This window comes from Rhipicephalus sanguineus, chromosome 1 (assembly GCF_013339695.2).
Source record: "Rhipicephalus sanguineus isolate Rsan-2018 chromosome 1, BIME_Rsan_1.4, whole genome shotgun sequence".
Taxonomy (NCBI): domain Eukaryota; kingdom Metazoa; phylum Arthropoda; class Arachnida; order Ixodida; family Ixodidae; genus Rhipicephalus; species Rhipicephalus sanguineus.
Window position 1 is genome coordinate 196,707,278 of NC_051176.1, and position 27,356 is coordinate 196,734,633.

The 27,356-nt window shown below is 44.1% G+C and overlaps 1 protein-coding gene across 1 annotated transcript in view; it reads right to left on the bottom strand.

Annotated features, from left to right (window-relative positions):
- LOC119405066 (histone-lysine N-methyltransferase EHMT2) overlaps positions 1-27,356 on the bottom strand; it is a 116,003-nt gene that overhangs the window by 71,326 nt on the left and 17,321 nt on the right. The window contains exons 6-10 of the mRNA XM_037671831.2: positions 23,550-23,719; positions 13,999-14,117; positions 9,337-9,516; positions 8,008-8,096; positions 828-950 (exon numbers count right to left, since the gene is read on the bottom strand). Of these exons, the coding sequence (XP_037527759.1) occupies positions 828-950; positions 8,008-8,096; positions 9,337-9,516; positions 13,999-14,117; positions 23,550-23,719 (681 nt within the window). The remainder of the gene's footprint in view (positions 1-827; positions 951-8,007; positions 8,097-9,336; positions 9,517-13,998; positions 14,118-23,549; positions 23,720-27,356) is intronic.

Below are 27,356 nucleotides of genomic sequence, written 5' to 3' on the forward strand. Positions count from 1 at the left end.
TTGCCAAGGCGGTGTCGCCCTCTCTTGCGCAGTGCAAGTATCAGCCGGATGTTTCAGAGGTGTTTTTGCAATTGTAGATCAATATTTGCAATTAATTCTTGGTTATTTCTGTAGTTTATTTTATTTTAGACCTTGTTTATTTTGTACTGGTTTTGAGCATTGTGAGCCTTGTTTTAGCAAAACTTTGGTTTGGCCGAGCTGGTTCATTGTCGAACTTGTTTGGGGCAGCGCTAAGGAACACACGGACAAAGACACATAGTAGACGCCACGGGCACTACTATGTGCATGTGTCTTTGTCCGTGTGTTCCTTAGCACTGCCCCAAACAAGTTTGACCTTGTTTTAGGCCTGTATTGACCACTGCGTGACCATGCGACATGTGACAGTGGATGGACGATAAGCCGGGAGCCTCTCTCTGTTAAGTGCGTATCTGTTGTTCTGTGCACCTGCTGTTAAGTGCGTGTTAAGTGCATATCTGTTGTTCTGTGCATCGACGTGGTGTGCAGCTTCGTCAACATAAAACTAGGATCGTGACAAAAGCGGAGAGATGTTCAACGCGATAGTGTTATAGCGCACAGCCAGAGAAAAACCCGTCTGTGTCAATATTAGAATGAAATCACTGCATCTTTACTCATTTATTTGAGGAAAAACTTCGATAAATCAGGTTTAGTGCCATGAAAGCTTCGTTATTTTGAGTTGATGACAACATTAAACCCTAAGGGACCCTGCTGAGGAATGGAAATTTCGGTAGATCCAGTTTTAACTGTAATCTGATTGTTATTTGTTGATGACTATGGAGGAGACCACATAGCTGAGCATTCAGAATTACCTTGGCATGAGGATCAGCACCGGCTTTCAGTAAATACTCCACAACATTACGGGCTCCAGCATCCACTGCCCTCATCAGAGGTGTGTACAGTTGATCATCACTCTGGTGCACAGATAATCCCGCCTGCACAAAGCAAGAAGGTCCAGTTTTGACATTAACAACAATACACGCTCCTGCGTGAGCAATTTTACTTGTTCAAAGCAACTGTACGGCCACTAAGAAACATATTATACCTACTGTCAGACATAGCGCTGCCACTAGTGGCTAACTCCAAGAAATGTCAGAAGCATCAAACCAGCCAGCTTTTCTTACGAGTATTTGCACTACTTATGCTGCATTGTTCAACAGTTAACAGCAGTTTCCCAACAGCCCAAATTCCAACAATGCAACATGCATGCAGACACACCAATTCAAGAAAGCAGTGCCTATATGTGAAACTACATCTTGTAGTACTCTTTGTAGCAAACTAGCCCACAGCACTAAAGGAGGCTTTAAAAATGAAAATGTCTGCTACAAATAAACTGGTCAAATTAGGTAAGATTACATCATCAACAGCATAGCAAAAGAATGTGCATTGTAAAGAACAAGTGCAGGTTCATTTCCTACATTCTCTCATCTTGTGGCAAGTAACAAATTTAGATACAGTCAAACCCACTTATAACGATCCCGCATATAACGATCTATCGTTTATAACGACCATATTTGGGTGCACTTACGATTTTCCTATGCTAACCATTGAAGCTGCGTCCAGATATAGCGAACATTTTTCAAAGCCTCTTACTTTTACAACGAACACTTCGGACACGGTCGCGGTAAAAACATGGCGCATATGAAGCGAAAAAAAGTTAAGACATGCCTTCTAAAGCGTGACAGGGGCGCGCGCTCGCGCGTGCCCCGCTCCAGTTTACTCGCGATTAAGATACCCAGATCGGCGAGCACCGCACGCAGATTTCGGATGCTGCGAGCGAGGTCGCTCACTTTCCAGGCATTTCTTCAGTGATAGAATGGCACTGAGGGAAAAAAGAAATAGTAGGCAGCATGAAGTGTTGCGGTCAGCTTTCGCACGGTAACCTTTCCTGACGCCGTCCTCTGCAGCTACGACCGCCTGCGATGAACCAAACAATGCCTTGGAACGCAAGAAGGCATAAATGCAAGAAGTGATAACCGCGACAGCTTTCCATCGCAAAAAGGTTCACTGCGTCCCTAAACTCGTCGACGCCACAATGTGCCGCGAAAAGTCATCCGTCTTTTTGGTAACGGCAGAGACCGGTCGATCGGTGATTATAACTTCCGCGCGATTGCGGCGATGCGTTCGCGGATAAGCATCAGAAAAGAACGAAGGCGAGGTGGCGGCCGTCGATGAACGTGAAATTATGCCTTATAGCTGACAACCTTATCACAGTCATCTGTAGATACTCGGCTTTGCGTGTGGCGTACGCCGTACACTGCGGATTGACGGCGGTACGAGCGCGCCATGCTGCCGTTTGCAAGTTCGCCGCCGCGGCGTCGTGCGAGACCGCTTTTTTTTTTTTTACATGCGCGTCGCTTTGTAGAAACGGAAGTAGCTCACTGTTGTTGAGCGGCGCGGGCACCGAGAAACGTCGATGCACTGACAGCGAGCGTATACAGCGTGTTTGACTAGGTGACAACTGAAGTGCGCCGAGCATCGTCGTGCAGGGCCGCGAGAGCATCGCGGAGACGTAGAGTGCGCGTTGCTTGGAAAATGCTTGTTTTCACCGCGTTGAACGAAGAGGCTATACTCTGTTCCAGAAGTTCCGTGCAGCACTGTTGAAGCTACAGGCCTTCTCAACCAATCAGGAGGGCGAGCACATCTAAGTGTATCCTTCCGCGCCCTGTCGTCTGCTAGCGGCGAGCGCTGCAGCGAAAGCGGCAGGAGCGTCTCGGGACACTGTGCAACTGCGCAGTGAGATGAGCTGTAATTGTGAAAGCGGTTAAATATTCTCCTCGGCACCGTAAAAGCGCGCGTCTTCGAGATACTTGCACGATATCGCACAGGTGAACCAGGCGCCGCCATTTTGACTAAGGAGCGACCAAATCTGCCACCGCGGACTAATCACAACCCAAGACTGGGTCCTCCGCGGCGCTGTGGACGCTCGGGCTGTGCGGACTACTCATAAAAGTTTAGACAGTGTCGTACCATTCCTTCGTACTTTATAAGTAAAAACATAACACATACGAGCCACAACAGCGTTATTTCTTTCGTCATTTGCATGTTATAACACGTACAAGCAAGAACTCTTTCTTCAGTATCATGGAGCCACAAAAATTGTTTTATACAGAAAATGCGACAAAATCGTCATACAAATCACAGCTACAACACGCAGAGAAGTCTTCAAGTAAAAATCCTCCGACGAGACCGCTTGCAAAAGTCGTGAGGACAAACAACGGGCTACGTATATGGGGCACTACATCTCGCTTCGCAACAACCTGCGCTTGAGGGTCGTGTAGCCTTGGCTCTGCTGCACGGAACTTCTGGAACAGAGTATAGTCGCCGCACCCGTGCACGGTCCGGAGTGAAGCAAGCACGAAGAACGTACAAACGCGCGCATACGGCATACAGCAAGCGGCCCGGCAGTGACTCCGCGACCCGAGTAGGTGACGCGCTGCACGCAACTACCCAGGGATGATCGGCTCCACGTCGTGGTACCACGCTTTGGTGAAACGGTGTCAGCTCATTGCAAAGGCAGTTAATTCACTCGTGAGCACGCAGCGGGCGTCGCTTCACGACGCGAAAAGGCTTAGCTTGTCACCGAAGGGGTTGTTAGCACTTTAATAAAAGTGCACAAAGAAAAAAAAAACGGCTTGGCCGCTAAGCACACGTTTTTAAGGGCGAGTCCATATACAACGAACTACTGATATAACGACCACTTTTCGCGACACTTTCGAGTTCGTTATAAACGGGTTCGACTGTACATTGCTTTTCAACATGATTATGAATGTAGCTCATCTTAGCAATATAGTGGCTGTGTTTTCTGAAATATGTCACTAGAATGTCAAGGAAAGCAATTCTGAGTGACAATTATGAATGCACTTCACCACCAATCCCTGCTTCGACAAAATTTTATTTTCTACATGGCAGCAGGTGACAGCTGAGTGCTTCTTGCCATTATGTATGAGAGGGTTTCTTTAATGAATTAATGTGTCTAGGATAAATGCAGAGCTCAAAGTCAATTGGGAGGAGGGGGGGTGATGGGCCTCAGAGGGCTGGGCCCCTTCACCAACCTCCACCAATATATACACAGTGTTTCAGATAACTAGAGCCAAATATTTAAAAAGAAGTGGTTAACCGCAATTGAACAAAACCAACTACATATGGCTTTCCGTCGTGTGGCTCTCGTTAGGGCATATTTTATATTGTGCTTAATTAACTAAGATCAATTATGCAAACTTTTTAATACTGACTTTGGGGCCAAGTGCATTTCGCTACATAGAGGGCGTTCCAAAGTGGCCACTCCAATTTTTTTGTGGCAATGTACATTGCATAGTAATTTTTTCCGATGCTTAAAGAAAGCCCGCGAATTATGAAATAAAACCACGCGACTGCACTCATGCACCACCGTACTGCAGTGCTTTCAAACATGCTTCAAGTGAAACAACCGGCACATGGACCATGGCAAGAGGAGCTGCCATGGCTCTAGGCACTGGCATCCCAGTGCGCCAGCATTTTTGACAGCCGCACAGGGGCAAGGAAGCACAGTCATCCCTGATAAGCGACAGGCTGATGGTCCGCCCGCCGGTTGTTTCGTTTGATGCAAAACAACCTGCGTACGGTAGCACATGAGCATATTCATATGGTTTTATTTTGTATTTTATGGGCCTTCTTTAAACGCCAGAAAAAACCACCATGCAGCGTGTACACTGCCACAAAAAATTGGATCAGCCGTTTGGGAATGCCCCCTACAACGTAACGAAACGCACTTGGCTCTAAAGTGAATATTAAAAATTTTGCGTAACTGATCTTAGTTAATTAACCAACTATGCACAATATAAAAAGTATCATAGCAAGCGCCACATGACGGTGAATCATATGTCGGTTTCATTCAGTTGGGGTTAACCTGTATATGAAGGGGGCTATAACCCTCAGTAATAATACTTGCACACATACATGTCCTCCACGCCCATCACAAAACATCAAAACACATAAGCAGCCCATGTGGGCAGCTCCGCACCCCACTTAACCTGCCCCAATTTTCATCGAGCAAAGTTGAGCTTCCATGTCTAGCATGCTTCCAAGAAAATGATATGTCCAGGAAAAAGCGCATCACAACACTAAAAAAAACAAAATGATATCATTCAACAATCGAAAGTACATCACTGAGGCCAGTGCCTCTGAGGAGGTTTAGAAGTTCCTGTGTTGTACATGATGCACAGGTGGGTTAAGGACATGTCTTTGTTTCTCATGACAACATTAATAACTACCACCAAATTTGCATATTTCAATTTTTTACTAGAGTTGCAGAATACTTATGTACAGGTGTCTAATGCATTATTTAAATATAAAGTTAACCATCTTTCTTTGCTCCAGTTTGCTTTTAGGCATGGTTATAAGATGGAATTCAGAATACTCAACATCACAGGTAATACTAAACAAACTATATTGACGAAAGGTTTGCTGTAGGAGCCACAGGCTTCCTGTAGAATGTGCCCGCCATTTTGGATTTGGTTATCTAATCATATCTAAAAGTTTGCTATGGCACTTTCCAGCTCATACTTCAATTTATAAAAACAAAACTGCCAATTAACACTTCTCATACAAACTGCTGTTACGTAACGCCAGTAAAACTGCCAATTTTTCAAACATGCTAGAAAATTCGGACGCTTTTGCGGCACTGTCGCAAGCCCCATAGACGTTAATGTATAAGAATGTCCGAAATTTCGGACGCTAAAACTCTCTGGCCTAAGCTGCAGGTCCAAAACGTCATTAATTGAAGCCCCCACATATGCCATGTCTATCATCACGTAGGTTCTAACCAACGCTTTCGCGAGTCGATCCGTTTGACGCCATAGCAGAGTACGAAAGTCACCTTTGCCGCAATGCCCGTCACCGTCAGTGACCTCACAATCCCTGCAATACAGTTCATATCCGCAATTCAATGAGACTTTCTCTGATGCTTTAGTTGCTGCATGGAAGCACAAGCTGTGTAAATATTCCACACATTATTTTCTTTTTTACTATCGAAAAAAACATCTATTCTGACGAGTTCGTACTTGCAGTACAACCTAGGCCTATGTTGTATGGTAAAGTAAATCCTATCGTGTTTCATGGAGAATCCTTAGGTTGCTGTTTTATTTTTGTGCAGTTAACAAAATACAAGGTTTAATAAATTACTTGTCTATTGTGCCTGAAGTATCCGCTGTGTTTAATGAAATTCGTGGTAATGGAAAGCTTTGTATCTCATTTGACGAGTTCTTTAACATGAACTTCTGCCGCAAGCAGGACCGAGACACCGGTATATATATGCTGTGAGTCCGAGCCTTCTCAGCGAAAATTTCACAGGCCTCTTCCGTGGTTGGAACTGTTGATAAATCCTGACCTCAGTACCGCATTAAAGAAAAGCACTCTGCATGACCTCTTGTTAAAGTTAATTAGAAGTAATAGTACTACACATATCATTATGAAAACGAAAAACGTAGTGGTATGTTCAGGCACATACAAGTACTGCCCACTGTAGTTAATGCAGTAAATCAAGTAAAAGGCTGCCATTCTACAAATACCTGTAATTGCACCAAGTGTTACTTTTCTCTAACTTCACAACAGTTAGAATCTCTATTTACTTGAATTAATAATGTTATGCCGCAGAATGAGATCGTGGTATTCATAGAAAACTTTAAGCAGTTGGGGTTGTTGGCATTGTTTGACAGGGGTGTCCATACAGCCCCTCCCCACACACACACACACACTTTCAGCAGTAACATCTAGAATTTCCACTGAATTGATTCTATAGTTCTGTTCAACTTTAAAAGGAAGTGGCCACATCAAAAGCAGAGGCACACACACCTGCACTAATGAGCACATGCTCTACATTGAAGTCACGAGCTGGACGAACGGTGACACCGATGTCAAAGAGCACGACCGAGAACTTGAGCGGGACTATTAATTTAGCCGCAGAGCGGCAGAGGAAATCGGCTACCACGCTTCGGTCACATGTGTTCACCAAGACAACCATGTGCTTAAAAAAACTACTACCTCATTAATAAATCAATTATGCGACATAGCAGAACCACAGTGCCTCTCTTCTTCTGAAGTTGTAACTGAGCATAAACACTAGTAGACTGCTAGAAAAAAAAAACTCGGGTGCATAAACTTAAAATTGTGATCGATCTATTAGTTATATTGAGTGCCTGCAGTCTTTTTTATCTCCGAAAGGCTGCTAAAATGAAGTCTTGACACACGCTTGGCGCAAAGTGAGAGTTTTGCTGAAGTTTAGCCTGGTGTAGCAGGTTTCACCTCTTGGCGCAGTTTGGCGCAAGTGGCGCGACTATCACATCACTGCCTATCTCGGAGGTAACTTGCGGCAGTTACAAAGACTGGGCAAGATCGCTAGTTGCTTGACATGCATTTTCTTCCCATATAGCTAGTGATGGAAGTTGCATAATCTAAAGTTTTGGAGACGTCAGATAGTGGCAGCCATGCTGGTTAAAGTTGCCTCACGTCTGAAGAAGCATATAGCTTGCAAACAGTTAGAAATCCTTTCAGCTGCAACTAGATTCACTTTCTCCTGGTTTAACCTATGTTTTTAATCACAGAGATTTTTCGACCAACCCCATGCAAATCTTATCCCTAATGCTCTACTGTATTGCTAAATTTGCTTGTAATATAAACACCATGTAAGACAATGCATATGCTTAAAAAAACTGCTAGTACCTCATTAATAAATAAATTATGCAACCCAGCAAAACAACAGTAAAGTGTAAGTTAGGATTTAGTAATGATGATTTGACCAGCACAAAGTGAGAGCTATTCTAAATCCCAAGTATACCATGTACAAGAAAGTCCTACAAATACACACAGAGAAGCGAAATAAGGCTTGTATTAATATATCACCAAAAAGCAACATTTCAGTTTGGGGAGCACACAACATATGGACATCCCAAATATACAGGCTAATTTCAACATGTGGGCCATGTTGTCAAAATCAAGTAACAAAACAGTTCAAACCTGAAGGAGCATATGAACCAAGATTAGATGTCCTCCTTGGGCAGCTGCAAGCAAGGCTCCAGAGTCTGCTGGGCCAATATCGCGGCCAGCTGTTGGAGCAAGGCATACCACGTGTTTGCAGATAGTAGTACACTTACATTTACAGAAATAATATGCAAGGTTTACTGCCTTTCCACAAATTGTTAGCAGTGGAACACAGTGGCTATAAACAACGCGCACAGATGCACATGAAACAGACACACAGTAATATTGCTTCTACAATATGGGAGCAAACTAAAATAGTATCTCAGCCATAAAACAGATATGCTTTATGTTCCCATTGAAACTTTGTGGTACCTCTGTTTTACGAAGCCAAAAATTTAGGTGGATTGACAACTTTACCAAACCCAGCGCCCCTCCCTTTCCTTATTAGTGAAATATTCTCATACATTCTCATAAAAGCTCTGTTGGCTAGCATGCCAGCAATCAGCCTTTTTGGGTAAGATTTTAATCAAAATCCAAGCAAATATCATGCAGTCAACACCTTCAAACTAAGTATACGTAAGCACATCATCTAGAAAAGCTTTTCCTGCTGTATCAGCAGCTGCTGCATCAGCATCAGGAAATTCTGTCGTGGCTTAAGAGAGAGGCCAGCGACAACTGACCACTGTCTCGACCGAGATAATCCAACCGTCAGTTCCACAGAAGCCTTCCCCCAGAGCCTCACAGCCACACACAGTCGTTTGCACCAACCATTCCTGGACTTCATCCATGAAGAATTATATCTTTTCATTCAATTTATGCCACAGGGAATACTGGTGCCAATAAATATTTTTTAATTGAAAAAAAAAACTGTCTTATCCTCTGCAAGCTCACATTTCAGTGGTCTGCGAGGCGTAGATTTTGCGCTGACAATTTGGCTAGCAGACAACGAGGCTGGGTTGCTTAACCTATCAATCATCATCGCTGTGTGGCATCACCTCGCGGCTCCAAAGGGACATCGTTTACACCAGGTTTGTAGGAAAACTTGGACTGGGTATTGCCATATAGCACTCGAAGTCTTCTAATTAACTGGGTCGGTGCAGGCCATCACTTTGAATTATCAAGTTAAATTTACATTAGAAAATGCGTGACTGCACAAATTCTTCTAATTATGTGGGATTTCAATCTAAATGAGTTCAAATTGCAGAGGCTTTACTGTATTGTACAAGTATTATCAGTTACACTGAAACCTCAATTTTCTTTCACCTTTCACAACACAGGTTCCAGAAGAAACTATACCTTGACAATGCATTCAATACAAGCCTGTATATGGTCTTTGAACAACAGTAATAAAGAAATATAGCTCACACAGGCAGTGAACGACTCTATCAACGTCGCCTTGACGGCAGGCAGCCAGCAAGACAGATGTGCCTGCAGCACCCTGTGGAACTGGACGACTACTACTGGATGAAGCCGCTTGCCGTAGATGCCGCACCAACTGGTCTAATTCTTTGCGTCCAGGTGATATAGGAGGCTTCTCAACAGTGGCTGCACCAAAGAAAACGATCACTTGGCCATTTTTTACATCGCACACATAGCATCACCAAGATTCCAAATAGGGTCCAGTAGAGAATTAATAGCTTAGTTTGGTGTAAAAGGAAGTGCCATATTTTCTCGCATAATGAACGTATTCCCAAGTTTAGTCGTCAAAATTTGTATTTTTTTCCTCGAACAAGTTTTTATGTTGTAACGAAAAGTTCATTTATGGAAGTATTTATTTATGTAATGTTTAACTGTAAAAGCTTGCAGATATTTTGTAATTACAATTTTTCAATCTGAACATTCCCTAAAATATAGGGTTCCTAGAGGGTTCATAGACCACCTCATGTGCTGGGAAAGCAGAGCCATGGGCGACTTTTACAAAAGTGTGAGTGGCTTTAGTTCACCATTTACATATTGACCTTCTCAAGTATTTTTGATAATAAAAAGCTGCTGCAAACACTGCTCCTTGCTATAAAAACCTTTCTCAGATTTCTATTGCCTTGATTTCCTAAGGGATATCTAAAACATGGCATCTATGATGTGTTTCTGGCTCTTGAATTGCTTCTGGCAAATAAAGTAATGGCTACATTGCCTTCAAGATTCATCTGTTAACCAGCGAAAACCATCACTGGGGCATGTACTTGAGCCCCACCAAGTACACGTTGATGCACAGCCTACAGCTACGTCATGGCTTCCCCTCGCCATCCTTATTCTGCCAATTTATGCAAGATGGAACCATGCTTTTGAACATAGCAACATATGACAGCAATGCTCATCATCATCACAACAAGGACTATAGATGAGGCACAACGTCACACAAATGTAGCTCCACATTGCAATTCATGCAAAAAACATTTAGAAAAATGTATTGCATTTCAAAATAAAATAAAGGTCCAGGGGCTGCACACACACTAATGGAAGGCCTATCTATGGGGATCCTATCTCTGTTCATGTGCTGTTGCCTGTGGCGCCAAAGTCTTTTCTTTTTTTAAACAAATTAAAAATATAAATAGCCATTTAACGAAGAAGACAGTGCTTGCTTCAAGTCACTACATGACACAATCTTTCCATCGGCAGGGCTACCTCGATTTATGTTCCAAACAACTGCATGTCCCATTTAGTGTTTTAATACTTTCTTTAAGAAAGCAAAGTATTACTAAAATAGTTATAGGAAGCCATCTTTAGGTTGGCACAACGTTCTTTAGTTTCAAGCTGATAAAGCCATAATCTGGTGCCACACAATGCTGCTAGCAATTTATCTGATGCAGCAGTTAAAAACTCTTACCTGATTACAGCTACTGCAGCATCAACCACTCTATCTCTGCACTTTACGGCACAACACGCTGCACTTCAGTTGAGTGCCGGGTACTATCATGCCAGAAACACGAACAGCAGCACACTATGTTGCTGTGACAAGCCACTGCATGTTTGCCAAAACAAGGTTTACAGCCTCGTATTCATCTCATATTTTCTCTCTCAGTGACTGGTTAGCTAACCGGTGTTTCATGAACATTGCTCGTAAACATCTTCACCATAAATAAATCGACTTCATTCTTGTTTATAAGCATCCACTGATGCTCAGCAATGACCTTTTAGCACTCTCAAAGCCTGCTTCCAAGATGCTGATAAGTCATGCAACAATGGTTCAGGCTAGGAAAATTAACTGCGACACATTCTAGAAATACATATCAAAAAACATTCTAGAAATAGCATATCTTTTGTTCTAATGCAGATAATAAAAATCTACTTGAATATTTGTAATCTGCAGAAGAAAACTCAGTGATGCTACCGAGGATTTCTGATTTGGAGCAATTTTTGGAGCAGCAATATTTCCGTTTTGGAGCACTTTGGAGCAGCAAAATTTTCATCTTGGAGCACTTTGGAGCAGATAATTTTGCATCTGGGAGCACTTTGGAGCAGCGAATTTTACATCCTGGAGTGCAATACAGAAGCATATTGCATTAACATTCAAGCACCCGAGTATTATTATGGGGCTCTTATGAAGGCTAGAAATATTTCGATTCATTGCAAATCTCATGAAAAAAGTCATCTCAGGAGCATAGGCGTGCGCACAGAGGGGGGGGGGGGGGCGCAAAATCTGCCCCGTACATTGACCCTTGCGATAGCAATTATATCCCTTTCGGCCCTGGCGGTGTCAATTGACACCGTAACACATCATTTCCCCCAGCACCTCGGAAATGGAACCAAAACTGCCCATTCTTAGGGGAATACTTCTTCAATGATCCCCACTGCAATTGACACCAATATGGTGACATGCTTGCGGAGCTGGGAGCCGCAAAGAAGAAGGTTGACCGAAGTCATGGGTCACGCTGAGCCGGGTCAGTTGAGGCGGCTAAGCGCCATTTTCGGGTCGACGTACCGAAGCTGTTTCAATGAGTATCACACTGAAAAATGAGACGTGGTTCACATTTTGTGTACTCTAGTGAATAGCAAGAAAAAAGATGCCATTTTTCTCATTTCACAAACGCTGAGCCCTGATGACCTAATTTGATGTCATGTCTGTAAATCCATTAATACTTGCACCACTGGTTAAATATTTCGTTTGTGGTCTTCTGAGGTCATAACTATTAGGAAAACACGCAGAAAAAAAAGTCTCCGACCAATTAAAAAATCCAGGGCTGGAAAGGATATGGACACTCTCGGCGGATTTTTGCCGTCGCCGTTGCCGTAATTTTCCGTTATAAAGTCCAAATTAACATCACCACGCGCATTCTAGCCGCGGGTAAAAGCTCACGAGCGCTGGCGAAAAACGCGGCTGAAGCGGAGATTAAACTAGCCGGCCGTCTGTCTCCGCCGCACGGACAGCGCATGAGATAACATCTTCCCGCGTACGGGCCTGCCGTCGATTGCTCATCAAACAGAGAGGGAACGCCCCGCCCGTCTTTCGTAAGGAGCATGAAGGGACGCCAGGGGAGCGGAAGGGGGGGGGGGGCGCATCGCTCGAAGGGCGCAGTCGCTTGCGCGCGCGCTATCTCGAAGCATCAGGAGACGGCTCGTAAACTTGCTGTGCTCTCAACGCTTACTTCGCGTTTAGAAAACTCAGTGCGAGAAAACGCTTCGGTTCCTGGAGGGGCCATATTCCCTTAAACCAGCGTTTGGTTCAGTTACGCGAGATCGGATCCAAAAGAGTTAGCTGCTGGTCTTACTTCGTTTCACAATACAATTTTTTGGTATCGCATTCATTGCTTCGCTCTTAAGCGAAACTGAGTTTTTTTAACCGTTAGCTATTGAACCCCGAAAGCGAGGGGCGGACGTGTAACATGGCGTAGCCGCTTCACCGTGGGCCGTCAGCGACGGGCCCGCTACTGACAGCTGCGCATTTGCGGCTGCTCCGACCAGGAGATATGATTTTACTATTGAGATGACATTTTAAAAAAGCAAGCAAAAAATTCGAATTGGAACCCTAGCACGTGAGCTCGAAAGGGCAGGGCCTTTTAGGGGGTATTTACCGCAGAGTGATTACAAACTCGGACGTGCTGGCGGAAGGAATTACGAAAAAGCACTTCTGGATGAAGATCCATGGATAAAGTATATCTGAGGAAAACTGTCAACGCGTTTCCACCGTTCGCGTGCTCTTCCATAAACGCGAAGCAAGGAAAATTCGATATTGTCCCATATATCTATTGCGAGCGATCCCAGATTTCATTCCGCGATGTCTGGAAACAGAAGTGACAGACATTTTAGCGGCACGCATGTAGTTATTACTGAACAATGGTTTCCTTACGTGCCGTGCGACGCTTGAAACGAGCTATCAGCAGCGTTTCTGCAACAGACGACGTCCGCCGATCAATCGCCGTCGCACTTTCTCGCTACCGATAGGCCTAGACGTCACGAACCTCTGCGGAGAGCGCGTTTCGCTGTCGAACCAACTTGCAGAACAGAAGCTGCGTCGGCACCGTGCATGGCATCGTGGCTTACTCGGAACGCACGAGCGAGCGCTATTTATTCAGCGGAATAATTCTTGGTCCATGATTGCGACTTTACTGGCAGCCCCAAGATCAAGCTGCACATGTTCTGACTCGTCGGCGGTGCGATTGCCGGTGATAGACGCCCCCAAATCCGAGACTTTGGCGCAGTTTGGCGCAAATTTCGTCGATATTATCAGGATGGCGCAGTAAATACAATTTGGCGCACTTTGGCGCAGTTGGCGCAGGAGTGGAATCACTGAAAACTGAATAAGTGTATTAAATTTGATTCAGTTCACCCAACTAATAAAAAAAATTTCAAGACCAACGTCTCCCCTTAAGAGTGCAAGTAATTTTGAATTGGCCTCACATGAAGGTGATGTGCGGTGAAATCAATCTTCAGTAGAATGAGAAAAAAAAAAATTTGTAATAACCTTTACCTCTTTGACAAAACATTTTGTAAGTTATTGCTCTTCTTTTTCCCTTAGTTTTAAAGTTCAAGACAGTATCCTACCCCTGAGCAGTTAACAATACGACATCCAAGGTAATAAATGGCACTCACTCTCTTGAGTCTCCTTCACACTCTCTTGGGTCTCCTTCTTCACTTTTTTTGGTTCTCCTTTTTCATTACTTGGTGCTGGAGGCTTTGTTGGCCTTGGGACTGACATACGTGCACGAGGACTGCAACAAGGTTGAAACATGAGACTAGAAGACAATATTCATGGACTTAATTTTCAGGCTATGAAAAACACTACACAGCAAAATATGTGCATTCAAAGTTAGCAAATGCACACTTTCAACTGTGGTCCTAGCATATAAAGGGGCCCTGTGACATAGATTGAACGTGGAAGTGCTTTGCTTTTAGCATACCGGAAGCCTGGCAATTAGGTATCTTTCTGACAGCACCAGTCAAAACGAAGTTGTATGGTCAGCATGAATATTTCAAATGATGCAAGTGATTGTGGGCCAGTTCGGAGAGGAGCACTTGCAGGGGCACAGCATTCCGATACACTGAATTTGGAGGCGAATATGAGTTCAACATATGTATATTGCAGTTTCATACTTTTGCATGATTTTTGCGGCTGTTCAATAGAGCAAAATAATTTGATACATCAGCAAATAATTCAATATAATATATCCAAGTTCAACTATAGTATGTCTGATGGCTTATGGCAAGGTCAGTGATGCTACCGAGGACTTCTGATTTGGAGCAATTTTTGGAGCAGCAAAAAGTTCCATCTTGGAGCGTTTTGGAGCAGCTAATTTTGCATCTTGGAGCACTTTGGAGCAGCTAACTTCACATCCTGGAGTACACTGGAGAAGCAAGATGCATTTACATTCAAGTGCACCTGAATAATTATTATGGGGCTTTCATGAAAAGTAAAAATATTTCGATTAATTGCAAATCTCATGGAGAAACTCATCTCAGGAGCACTCCACATTTCACTCGATAATGCAAAAATAAGGGTGTGATGCACTTGAGTGCTCTCGAATAACCTATTCGGTGATTTTTTTTCAAAACTAGCAAATAAACAAAATACTGGATACTGAAAATTGTACTTTATGACATAACACTCTAAATACATCTACGCAATTATCAGCAGAAGTGGTAGACAAACGCCGCGACATACAACAGTGCCTCAATGTTAAAGATTCACACTGTCGCCAATGCCTCCTCCTAAGACGACTCAAAGACAAAGGCCTGGTTCTTTTTCTCCTCAATCGATTCTCTTGCTGGGCGCAACATGACATCATTTAGGTGGGCTCAGAAAGCCAACTTCTTTCGACACTCCTTTCCCTCTCTCTGAAGCCTCTTTGTGCTGTAGCATGAGCATTCTCGCAGGGCTCCCAGACCATTGCTTGCGCATGCACCGGGTTGCCTGGAAGATGGATATCTGCTGCAACACTGACACCATTTTGAGGCGCCCCAAAAGGAATATTTTTCATTTCCATGATGTGCACTATCAATGCTCTCCACACACCGGAGCCAGACAACACGTATAAAATAATTTACTCCGATTTTAAAGTTTTCGTCGCCCAGCATCTGCAAGCCAGCCCCACCGCAATGGACATTGTCACGACAAGTCAACACAGTTCACTGATTTGCGAAATTTGCGTCCTGCATGTACCCTAAATCGCAGAAATCACTGTCAGAGTCTCTTGACGACAATTCACTCGTCATTGCTTAAGTGGACCACGTGCGACTGACTGCAAACTGACAGCTGTTGCTAGTATGTCGCGAGTTGCAGTATTCCCGTGACGTCAGACTTGTGCTGACACGTCACTGCGAAGCCGCCCTCTCGATACCGAAACCGAAATTGCTGTTTTAAGGTAGCTGTATTAAAAATATATTCAATGCATTCCCAAGCACTAAGGCACTCTTTTTAGGGTTCTCAACACCCGTGTTTTTATATAGAGCACCAACCAAAAAATATTTAAAATTCATGCCCGTATTCCTTCAAGCCGACCATCCGCGAAAGAGAGAAAAGGATGGCGATACAAAGAAAGAGAAAGAGAAAAATAGAGAGAACTAAAGGGAATAAAGACAAAAAGATAGAAATACAGAAAGACATGGAAAGATAGAAAGAAAACAAGACACGAAAAAAAAGATATAAAAAACACAGAGCAAGCTGCATGAAAGAGAGAAAAAGGAAGCGATAAATAAAGAGAGAGCAAGGCAAGAGAAAGAAATAAAGAGAAAGAAAGAAACCGATAGAAAAAACATATACAAGAAACAGAGAGAAAGAGAAAGAGAAGAAAAAAATACAGAGAAACAAGGAAGGCCACCCAGCTCCGTTCTTCCTTCAGGCTTGACACGACTAGTGTGAAGCTACCATAACTATTTTTTTTTTTCGTCCTTATATGCACACTCTCGACGGGTTTTTGCCGTTGCTGTTGTCGTCATTTTCAGTATAAAGTCCAAACTGATCACATCACCCCGCGCATGGAATGTTCTACCCGCGAGTAAAAGCTCGCGAGCGATGGCGACGAAGCGGAGATGAAACGAGCCGGCCGTCTCCGTCGCACGGAGGGCACTTGCGATAACATCACCCTGTGCGCGACGCCTGCCGTGGAGTGCTCATCAAGCAGAGAGGAAACGCCCCGCCCGTCTTTCGTAAGGAGCATGAAGGGACGGGAGTAGAGAGGGGGGGGGAGTTCTGGGTCGGCTCAAAGGGCGCGGTCACTGGCGCATGCGCTATCTAGACAGGCATCAGGAGACGACCCGTCTCCAGTTTGCAACCCGCAAACTTGCTGTGCTCGCAATGCTATCTTCACGTATAGAGAACTCAAAGCACGAAAACCCCTTCGGTCCCTGAAGCGGTCGTATTCTCTTAAATCTGCGTTCTGTTGAGTTACCCGAGATCGGATCCAAACGAGTTAGCTGCTAGCCTTACTTCATATAACAATACAATTTGTTGCTATCGCATTCACTGCTTCGCCTTTAAGCGAAACAAATTTTTTTAACCGTCAGCTATTGACCCTGGAAAGCGAGGGGCGGACGTATGACATAGCGCAGACGCTTCACAGTGGGCCATCAGCGACGGGCCCACTACTGACAGCTGCACAAATTAAAACAGAATTGCGGCTGCTCTGACCAGGAGGCATCCTTTTATTAACAAGATGACATTTGAAAAACGAAAAGCAAAATATTCGAATTGGGGTCCTAACACACGAGCTCAAAAGGGGAGGGTCTTTCAGGGGGTATCACCGCAAAAGGGATTACCAACCCGGATGCGATGGTGGAAGGAAATTACGAAAAAGCTCCTCTGAGTGAAGATCCATGGATGAAGTATATTTGATGAAAACTGGCAACGTGTTCCCACCATTCACGTGCTCTTCCATGGACGTGAAGCACGGAAAATTCGACATTGCTCCATATATCTGTTGCTAGTTTTCCCTGATTTCATTCCCCGATGTCCAAAAACAGAAGTGACAGACATTCTAGCAGCACGCTTGTAATTATTACTGAACATTTCTTCAATTACATGCCGTGCGACTCCTGCTGAAACGAGCTATCAGGAGCGACGATTCTGCATCAGACGACCTCACTTTAACACTACCGATTGGCCTAGGCGTCACGAGCTTCTGCGGAGGATGCATTTTACCGTCAAGCCGACTTGCACAACGGAAGCTGCGTCGGCACCGATCATGGCGTCATGGATCGGGACGCACGCCCGAGCGCTGTTTATTCAGCGGAATAATTCTTGGTCCGTGGTTGTGATTTTGGCGGCCCCAAGATCAAGCTGCACATGTTCTGACGCGCCGGCGGTGCGATTGCCGGTGACAGACACCCCCAAACCAGAGACTCTGGCGCAGTTTGACGCAATTTAAGTTGATTTTATCAGGATGGCGCAGTAAATTCAATTTGGCACACTTTGGCACAATTGGCGCAGGAGTGGAATCACTGCAAAGTGCACACAGAAAAGCCCTAACGGGCTAACAAAGAACAGAACAGATTTTATTCTGTGTGGCAACCCAGGCATAGTACAGGGCGTTGGTATCATAAGCAAGGCAAAATGCGGTGACCATAGGTTAGTGAGGGTGCTTAACGCTTTCGAGACCACGTAAAAAAGAGGCAATTGGAAGCTTGAAGTTTTTTTTTATTAAATCAAGTCATGGCGCTATATATCTGTTACGTACATCAAAATGAAGCTAATGAAATGGTCTTTCATACAGATTCAAATATCACTCATAAAATTTATACGTAGTAATAATAAAAAATGTCCTATTGAACACTTGCTGCAAGGAAAACATAAAAAAGTTGGAATAAACATAGTTACTAGAGCAAAAATAGTATAGTAAAAAAAAATCCAAGATATACAAAACACTCCTCACTGCCCCTTTTCTTACACTGAAAAGTTTGGTACACATATCTGCAGCACTTTTTTTTTGGTGTCCTTCTAAACAAGTGCAATACTCATGCCCAATGGGGCTTGCGCCACTCAACGAAACAGTTATGCGCAATAGTGACAGACGAATGTACTTGACAGGTACTGAAAAAAAAACATGTTTTCAACTCTGTTTCCTTCTGCTTATAACAGAGATTGCAATTCTCGCACCTGCCTACATTTTCTGGCTTGTGGAACGCATGCCTCGCGGATGGGGGTGGAGGAGATGGAGCAGTGCGGGCTGGCCTGGCGTCAAGATTGAGAAGCTGATGGATGAGCTCTTCTCTAAAAGCTCGTTGAGACTCTACCAAACAGAAATAAATTAATGTGAACAAACAGAAAGCCTTTTTTGGCTACTCGCGACAGAAGCAGATGTGAAACTACATTCACCTACGAGTACTGGCTGAAGTACCAGATCGATCCTCGTCCGAATCACTCTCCCAAATAAAATCCAAGCTGTCAGACACCTTTGGACACCTCATTGCTCGACTCATCAAAAAAGTCTGCCATTGAAGCAGCGGAATCCCGCAATTCACGTCGGTTTCATTGCGCGGCCTGACGAGAGCCCGACGTCATGGTCCCCCCCGTTCGCTGCCGCTGCTGCCTACAAATCTCTCTCTCATGTGCCACCGCTTTCCGGGAAGATGGCAAACTATGCTGAAACCGAAAGTCTAGTGATAAAACTACATGCTTGATAGCAATACATGTAAAAACACGCGGAGCTATGAACCTGGCAGCGTGCGGAAAGCCATTGATCATATATCGATGCTCCAATGGGGCGGTCCCGAAAGAGTTAATAAGATAGCGCTTAATCTCAGGAAATCTCAAGCAAGATTAACCACCAAAAGATAACCCAACCTAAACGTAGTAAGAATAAAATCAAAAGATTGCAAATCAGTTTTGCGGAATTCCGCAAGGTGGCGGAAGGGTTAAAGGGGTCATGAAGCACCCCTTGGGCTTGTAGAAAAATCACATCCTGCAGAAAGCTGACACGGCTATAAACTGCTCAGCCAAATATTGCAGTCGTGCGTGCCACGTAAAGGCTACAAGCGGAGCGCAAAGTTGCTGTTTTCTCAGGCGCCCTCTTTTCAAACAGAGGCCGGTTCTCACTCTCGTCGGTGGGCAGGGCAGGGCGTCTGCCAGTTGACGTCACGTATCTGCTTCTCCGCGTCGCAAAAGAGATAGCATCCTCATTGGCCGATAGTCGACATAAATCGAGAGCGGCGTTCGGATCAGATGCGCTTCTTGCCACGGGGTGCCGCCACTTGCCGGCGCCGCACTCCTCAGTCTGCTAACTTTACACGGTAGCCGCACTCGCGCATGCGAATCACAGCGGGAGAGCGATCGTGTTTCATGACACGCACTGACGTAACTTCTTTCCCTCGTGCCATCCCTTCCTGTGTAGCTTCCAGTGCGCTCGTCGGCACGAGAAAAGAGAGAAAGCACTGAGAGCGTGCGCCAAACCCTCGTAACTGTGCTCATTCTTGACGGATTCGAGAAATTTTTGCGGCAATCGATTCGAGAGGCAGTATACTCCAATACTGAGGTCATTAGATCGTTACTTGGAAAAGTGGTTCATGACCCCTTTAAGAAAGGAAAATCCGTATGGATTTCCTTGTGGCTTTGCGCTACAAACTGGTGGTTGTCAATTTTCCCTTTCTTAAAATCAGAAGATTATAGGATTACAATCGATAACAAATAAGCAGCTTTAGGACAAGGGGATAATACTGACATAGAGGGAATGGATGTAACAGTAACTAGGCTGTTCTCTGAAGCAGCAATCGAAGTTGAAGGTAAAGCGCCAAGGTGAGTAAACAAGCTCTCCCAATCTACGACAGACTCAATAAACAAACGGCAACACATGAAGGAGACTAACTAAAGATATAAAATAGTGTTTGTTAACAAAGCTGATCAACAAGAAGAAACTCAGTGACATAAGGACCTACAACATCAAAGTGATAGAGGCAGCAGTAAAAAAAAAGGCAGCAGCATTAGAACAGCAAAATGGAGACTCTGTTAAGGAAAGAATAAAATGCACGCACTAAAGGACAAGCAGGGAAATATTATCAACGATTTCAATGGCATAGTTCGGGTGGCAGAGGAATTCTACGTCGAACTATATAGTTCGCAAGTAAGTCATCCACCCTCGAGCGAAAGTATGATATGGAAGTTCCATATGTACCTGCTGACGAGGTTAGAAAGGCCATATGCGGTATGCCACATGGAAAAGCAACTGGCGATGACGGAATAAAAGCCGATCTGATTAAAGACGGAGAATTTATTTAGAAGAAACTTGCTACACTTTACACTCAGAGCCTCAAAACAACAACAGTTTCAGTGAGCTGGAAAAATGCCAACATTATGCTAATACACAAGAAAGGAGAAATAAAAGACTTAAAGAATTATAAGGCCATCAGCTCACTTTCGGTGTTATACAAAATATTTACAAAGGTAATTTCAAACAGGGTAAGAGCAACACTTGACTTCAACCAACCTACAGAACAAGCTGGTTTTAGGAAAGGCTACTTTACAATATCACATTCATGTGATCGATCAGGTAATGGTGAAGGCAGCTGAACATAACAAACCCCTTTATTTAGCTTTCATAGACTACGAAAAGGCCTTCAACTCAGTACAGATACCAGCAGTCTTAAAAGCACACCAAGGAGTACGTAAAACTTATGGAGTCGACAAGGAGTACCTAAAACTTATGTCAATACCTTAGCAGACATCTACAAAGAATCCACAGCTACCTTACTTCTCCACAAAAAAGCAATAAAATGATGATAAATAGAGGAGTCAGACAAGGAGATACAATATCCCAATAAGTTGTTCACTGCATGCTTAGAGGAAGTATTTAAACAGATAGACTGGGAAGAAGCAGGAATCAGAGCTAAGAGAATGTCTCGGCAACCTACGATTTGCAGATGACATAGAACTCTTCACTAATGATGGCAATGAATAGCAAAAAAATTATTGAGGAATTAAACCAAGAAAGTATTAAACTAGGCCTAAAAATGAACATGATGAAGACAAAGATAATGCTGAATAACCTGGCGAAAGAGAAAAAGTTCACGATTGGTAACCTTACATTGGTGTGTATACAAGAACATGTATACCTAGGACAAGTACAAACAGGAGAGCCTAATCACGAAAAGGAAATTCACCGAAGAATCAGAATGGGCTGGAGCGCATTCAGCAGGCACTCCCAAAATAATGTCAAGAAACCTGCCACTGTCATTAAAGGGCCCCTCACCAGGTCTTTGAGCTGATGAGTGCATTTTGAGCTGATGAGTGCATTTTGAGCTGATGAGTGCAATCACGATCACATCTAGGTGAAATTTCATAGGTGAAATTTCAAGCTGAACGTCGCTTGCCCTTCGTCTCGCAGGCGCACATCCCAAGATGGAGGGGATGACTTATGACAAGGAATGACCCCACGTGGTTATCCGTGCTTTGACGTGGCTCCCCTACGTAGACATTGTGCTCTGACGTCGCCCACAGTAGCATGTGACACTGCGAGAATTATTTGAGGCGACATGTGTAATTTGTGTAATCTGTTGCTTGAATCGATTAATGAAAGTTGAGAGAAATAATAAAACACACAAGCGGAATGTGAACTTTTTTTCTTTTTTTTGTTTTACTTCAAATCGCAGCGAGATGCAAGACTAATCTGCCTCTGTTTTGGATGCGTTTGTGTTCTCGCCGTTCCCGCGTCATGCAGGCACCAGCCCCCGACAACGCTTGCCGTGTTTTTGGTGCATCGTCTCTGACAGCAGTTCTAGCAATGCGATGCAGTGTGTCACAGTAAGGATCTACGATCCGTGCCAGCCTCTCCAAACGAGCGCACACCGAGGGATCCATCCCGCAGAAACAGGCAGTAGACCACAGAGAACACCGACACAACACTGCTCGCATGCTCAGGAGCTCGGGCTGGCTCAGGCACGTCATGCGCCCGTGACCTTGTGTGCGCATGACGTGTTCATGCATATGTGTCATGTGAACCTCCGGCTTCGATGCCGAAAAGGGTAGGGAGGGGATTTGGCTAGCGAAGGTTACCTGGGGCAAGTGGCAAGGGTTTCCAACACCTCCTCGCATCATGGCTTTGCGCCGCTTCAAAATATTGGTCTTCTCAGCTCGTAATGAACCAATATGAAAAATTCTTGTGGCATAATGTTCTTTCATTGGGCACACAACTTCCAGTGTCTAACTAAAGTTTCTTATGTGACCTGGTGAGGGGCCCTTTAAAGCGAAGAGTATACAATCACTGCACACTGCCAGTTCTAACATATGGGGCTGAAACATAAAGGATAACAAAGCAAAAAGCAACTAGAGAAAAAGTTGAGGACTACACAGCGTGAAACGGAATGTAAGATGACAGGAGTAACATTAAGAGACCGGAGATGGCAGAGTGGGTCAGGAAACAAACCGGGGTAGCAGATATCATAGTTGATATCAAGCGAAAGAAACGGACCTGGGCTGGACACGTAATGCGTAGGACAGACAACCGGTGGACAGTAAGAGCAACAGAATGGTTACCAAGGAATGAGAAACGCAGTCGAGGAAGCAGAGAGTTAGATGAAGTAATGAAATTAAGACGTTCGCTGAGATAAAATGGAATCAGCTCGTACAGGATAGGGTAAACTGGAGATCATTGGGAGAGGCCTTCATCCTGCAGTGGACATACAGGCTGAGAATTATGAATGATAATGATGAACCCTGGTTATAATTTAGGCGATGAAAACAGAGTACCTAGTATACCTTCAATTAAACATTTGAAGTTCAGGATACATATGCATGTCTTCCAAGTGTCGTTCAAGTAAACCATGCTTACAATTAGGCATAGAGGACACAATTTTGCCATTGTGTTACTTAAACACAGCAACAAGCTATTAAAAATTTGCAATTTGAGCATAACTTGGACACAAATGTGATTACAAAATGCAAGCTTTGCCAGGTATGTGATTTCACATTTTCACATTTGGCGACACTTTCAATCTGTATTTTAGCCAGAGGCTGTACAATGTCTTGCACTTTGCATTTTACATTTTAAGAACTTTTTCTTTTTTTCTTTCCATCTTCCAGTAGAATTTCACACTGATAGGGATGCAATGTGCCTTTGACAGAATTACTGCTGTCATTATCAATGGGTGCATTTACATTTGACAGTTATAAGTTAATTTCTTTATCAAAAGCCTGCTACACAAAAAAGAAAAAATCTAACCCTGGTGCAGCACACTGCTGGGATGTCTGGAAAAGGGGGCAGCCAAGAGCTTCAAGGCGCACCGGCTGAAATCCACCACATCCGCAATGGGGGCAGCTTTCCTTCGAATTTCCATTCTGCTGGCACTGACTATGCCAGAGATGCCCTTCACTGCACATCACAAAATGGCCCTGCAAAGCAACACCGCATCCAGTAAATACACCCTTCAAGCCCATAGCGAGGCCAAAATAATTCACAAAACTGGCTCTCAAATCACAGTACGACGTGGACCTTTCATGGTCAAGAAAACATATCTAGACAGCTTGAAATCCTTGACCTCCTCAAGAATTATCCTTGTTTTCATTTCCAAATGTTGAAGTATCTATCAAGGCATGAACAGATCATGCATTTCCTGCCAATCCTTACTTCAAAACAGACTGAAAAAAAAAAAAAGTTTCACATGAAACATCCACATTAACCACGTGGTGTATGATTTATCACTATCCATGATTGCAATGAAAGCAGGTATGGATCTTCCAAAGCAGTTGCACGGCAAACAAAAATTCCACATTGATTTGGGGCACGTTGCCCATGTGCTTTCAGAATGGCGTGATCACTATTGATAATGGCATCTATGGTGGCCGATTACCATCAGTTATGGTGAGCAGCAGTTCATCTTGCGTGCGTGATGTCACATATAGAGCAGAAGCTGCCGACGCTACCACAGCCCACACCATGGCATCAAACCGACCAGCTATATCTCCATGCATGGACATATGTTGCCAATGAACTTTGCAATAAAACTGGGATGTACGTGAGCTAACGGAAAATATGCCTTGGATGGAGACAAGAGCCTCATTCCACAGTCACACTCCAAAAGAAGTCACGAGGCCCCTGCTGTTATGAGCTCTGAATGGACATGAAATGATGAGAATTGCAGCTTAAGCTCACTTTTTATGAAAAATAAATACTGGATTTGCTAATCTATACAGTAAATAAAAACAAACTATGGATCACATTCACAGCAAAATTTCAGCTTGTCTTGGCTCAGATTGCCGTGTGCAACGCAAATTTTGTTACTCATGCGATAAGTGGCTTTCAAAGAGTTCATTTCTGAAATCCATCACATATCTTTTAGTGCAAGGTGGCCGTAGATTTACCATAATTTTCAGCAATGTAGCAGGGTGTAGAAGGGTTCACGCTTCAATGCAGTTCGGAGTAACTGCCGCACCCCCTGGTAGCACGAGTGCAAAAAGCTTCTCTTCAGGAAGTGCAAACAACACTACCTGTCGCAGGTCCGTGATGTGAGCAAAGCTATATTCTTCCTATTAAGTACACATCAACTCAAAAGCAAGAAAGAAGGCTGATATTGACCTTCACCTGGCCACTCTGACTGCCTTCAGTTCAAATTAATATGAGACCTCCTACTTCTGGCAATAAGCACCTTCCCCATTATGCAGTTCTACCACAAGTGACACAAATGCATCTTCTACACAATCGAGGCCACTGAAAAATCATGATATTTCAGACTGAGCCTGCCATGTACTTGAGTGCGTGCTTTTGTGCTAAATATATAAGTAAAATCTCAATAGTGCGAGCGTTTGTTATGCACCATCTGTACATTATCATAATCATCATCATCATCCGTTTGTCTCTCCGTCCTCATCACTATGGGTCATCATCATCGGGGGTGCGCGCTCTGCCTCTGGCTGCCTGTTCGCTGCCGAGTCCCTTGGGTCTAATAAACATTGTCTCAACCAAGACGTCATAATATATAAGGTCATACATGCAGTGGTAAGCTTTGTTATAATGTGAACTTCGTTTCAAGGTTCCTGTGTTTCAAGAGTGTAAAAATAAAGTGACAGGTTTCCGTTTTTAAGGATGGTACTGCATCTCAATAGTAAGTACAGTTTTATAAAAGCTCATAAATTTGAACTCGATTAATTCGAACTGACACCCTCACCCCAGCACAGCCCTGTGTATTTCGATGGAGGAAAACTCCTGATAATTCGAACGCATTAGTATCCACAACGATTAATTCAAACTGGGAGTCCCTGGTTTTCATTGCTCCTCGCAGAAGCAATAATAATAATAATATCTTGGGTTTAACGTCCCAAAACCACGATATGATTATGAGAGACGCCGTAGTGGAGGGCTCCGGAAATCTCGCAGAAGCAGGCCCAATGTCATCACAATGTGTTGCAAAACCAAACCAAATTTACTAGACATACAAAACAATGAAACAGCAGCGTTTCTCAGCAGATGAGAATTCGGACGCAGCGCTGGAGCTGGGCAAGCTGCGAACGATGCTCATGGAGTCGCAACAGAAGAAACGCAAGCAAATGCAAATGGCCGATTACTTTTAATTTTGATTGCGTTAACTCTGCCATGTAAATAAACGTGCTTTAGAGCATAAATAGCATCATATATTTCACATTACGGCTGACTGCTCACATGAATGCATGTCAGTGCTTGTTTCTGGCATATCACTGTCTGGTCAATTAATTCTGTTCGCTGTTAGAGCTCCATGAACTTAATTTATGAAATCACCTGCCACAAACACGTAGTAGCGCCTAGCTCGCATTAACGAGTCCAAAGGTGGCTTCTTTGGGTTCTGCCCATGCAGTGTGGTGCAATGTCTGTTCATTCTAGCGCCCATCCACTAATTCGAACTCTGCTTAATTCGAACAATTTTATAGTCCCCTTCAAGTTCGAATAAACAAGCGCTTACTGTATATCAAAGCATGGCTGCCGAAGAAGAGAGCAGAGTGGCACAGTTGCTCAAGAGTCACGACAAAACACAAAGTGCATGAAGAATTTCAGCTCTCTAACACGAATTCGAAATGGGGCACGATGAAGATACCAGGGAGCACTTCAAAACAATGGCATGAAACATGGTGGCAGTGCGAACAACTCGTTCAGCTTTTGCCGACGTGCGTGTGTGTATTTGTACAGCGATCTACTACTGAGCAAAAATAAGCAGTGCATCATTGAAACACAGCAGCTGCTGTCATGTGACAGCGATCACCTTCAGCTATTTGTGTGCCATGCATTGTCTACTATGGTAACACCATGCGAAGGCACTTGCTATACGATATGTTTAACACACGTTTACCACGGGGGTTTCTGTGCAAGTTTTTCTCCTGCCCGCTTCAGCCCTCACCGTGCACAGATGGTGCATGTTTTGCCGGCTCAACGCCACAATGACAAGGCTCCTTTCGTTTCTGCAAGTGGCGTGAAGCACACTTGAAGCGGTCGTGCACAAGAAAGGAGCAGCAAACGGTGATGCAGTGCATTTGGGTTGCTGCCTATTAACAACCTTTCCGGGTCAATGACGAACATGTACATCCCCCCCAAACACATCCAAAATTGCCAATGACTTACATGTACGTCACCGCTTGTATGTTTAAAAAGCGTGCCTTTTTTAATCATTTCTTTTGCTTGGCATGTGCTGCCACACTACGGGAATACGTGGAATTTTTTTCTTGCACCAGTCTCTCCGTTTTTTTGGTGTGTGTGTGTGTGTGTGTGTGTGTGTGTGTGTGTGTGTGTGTGTGTGTGTGTGTGTGTGTGTGTGTGTGTGTGTGTGTGTGTGTGTGTGCGCGTGCGTGTGTGTGCTTTACAACAGCGGTGCGACAGCTATCGCATCTGGTCACGAGCGGGTACATGGCGGCTAGTTACTGTTTCGTCCTTTAGACAGTTCCTGCTTCTTGCACCCGCAAAACTGATGGCTGTATAATCTTTCAAAGGGTGACCACTTTGTTACTCTCTCGTTTATTGCTCATAGGGCTGCGATTACCTCCGGTTTCCATGCAAGCGCCCATGCTC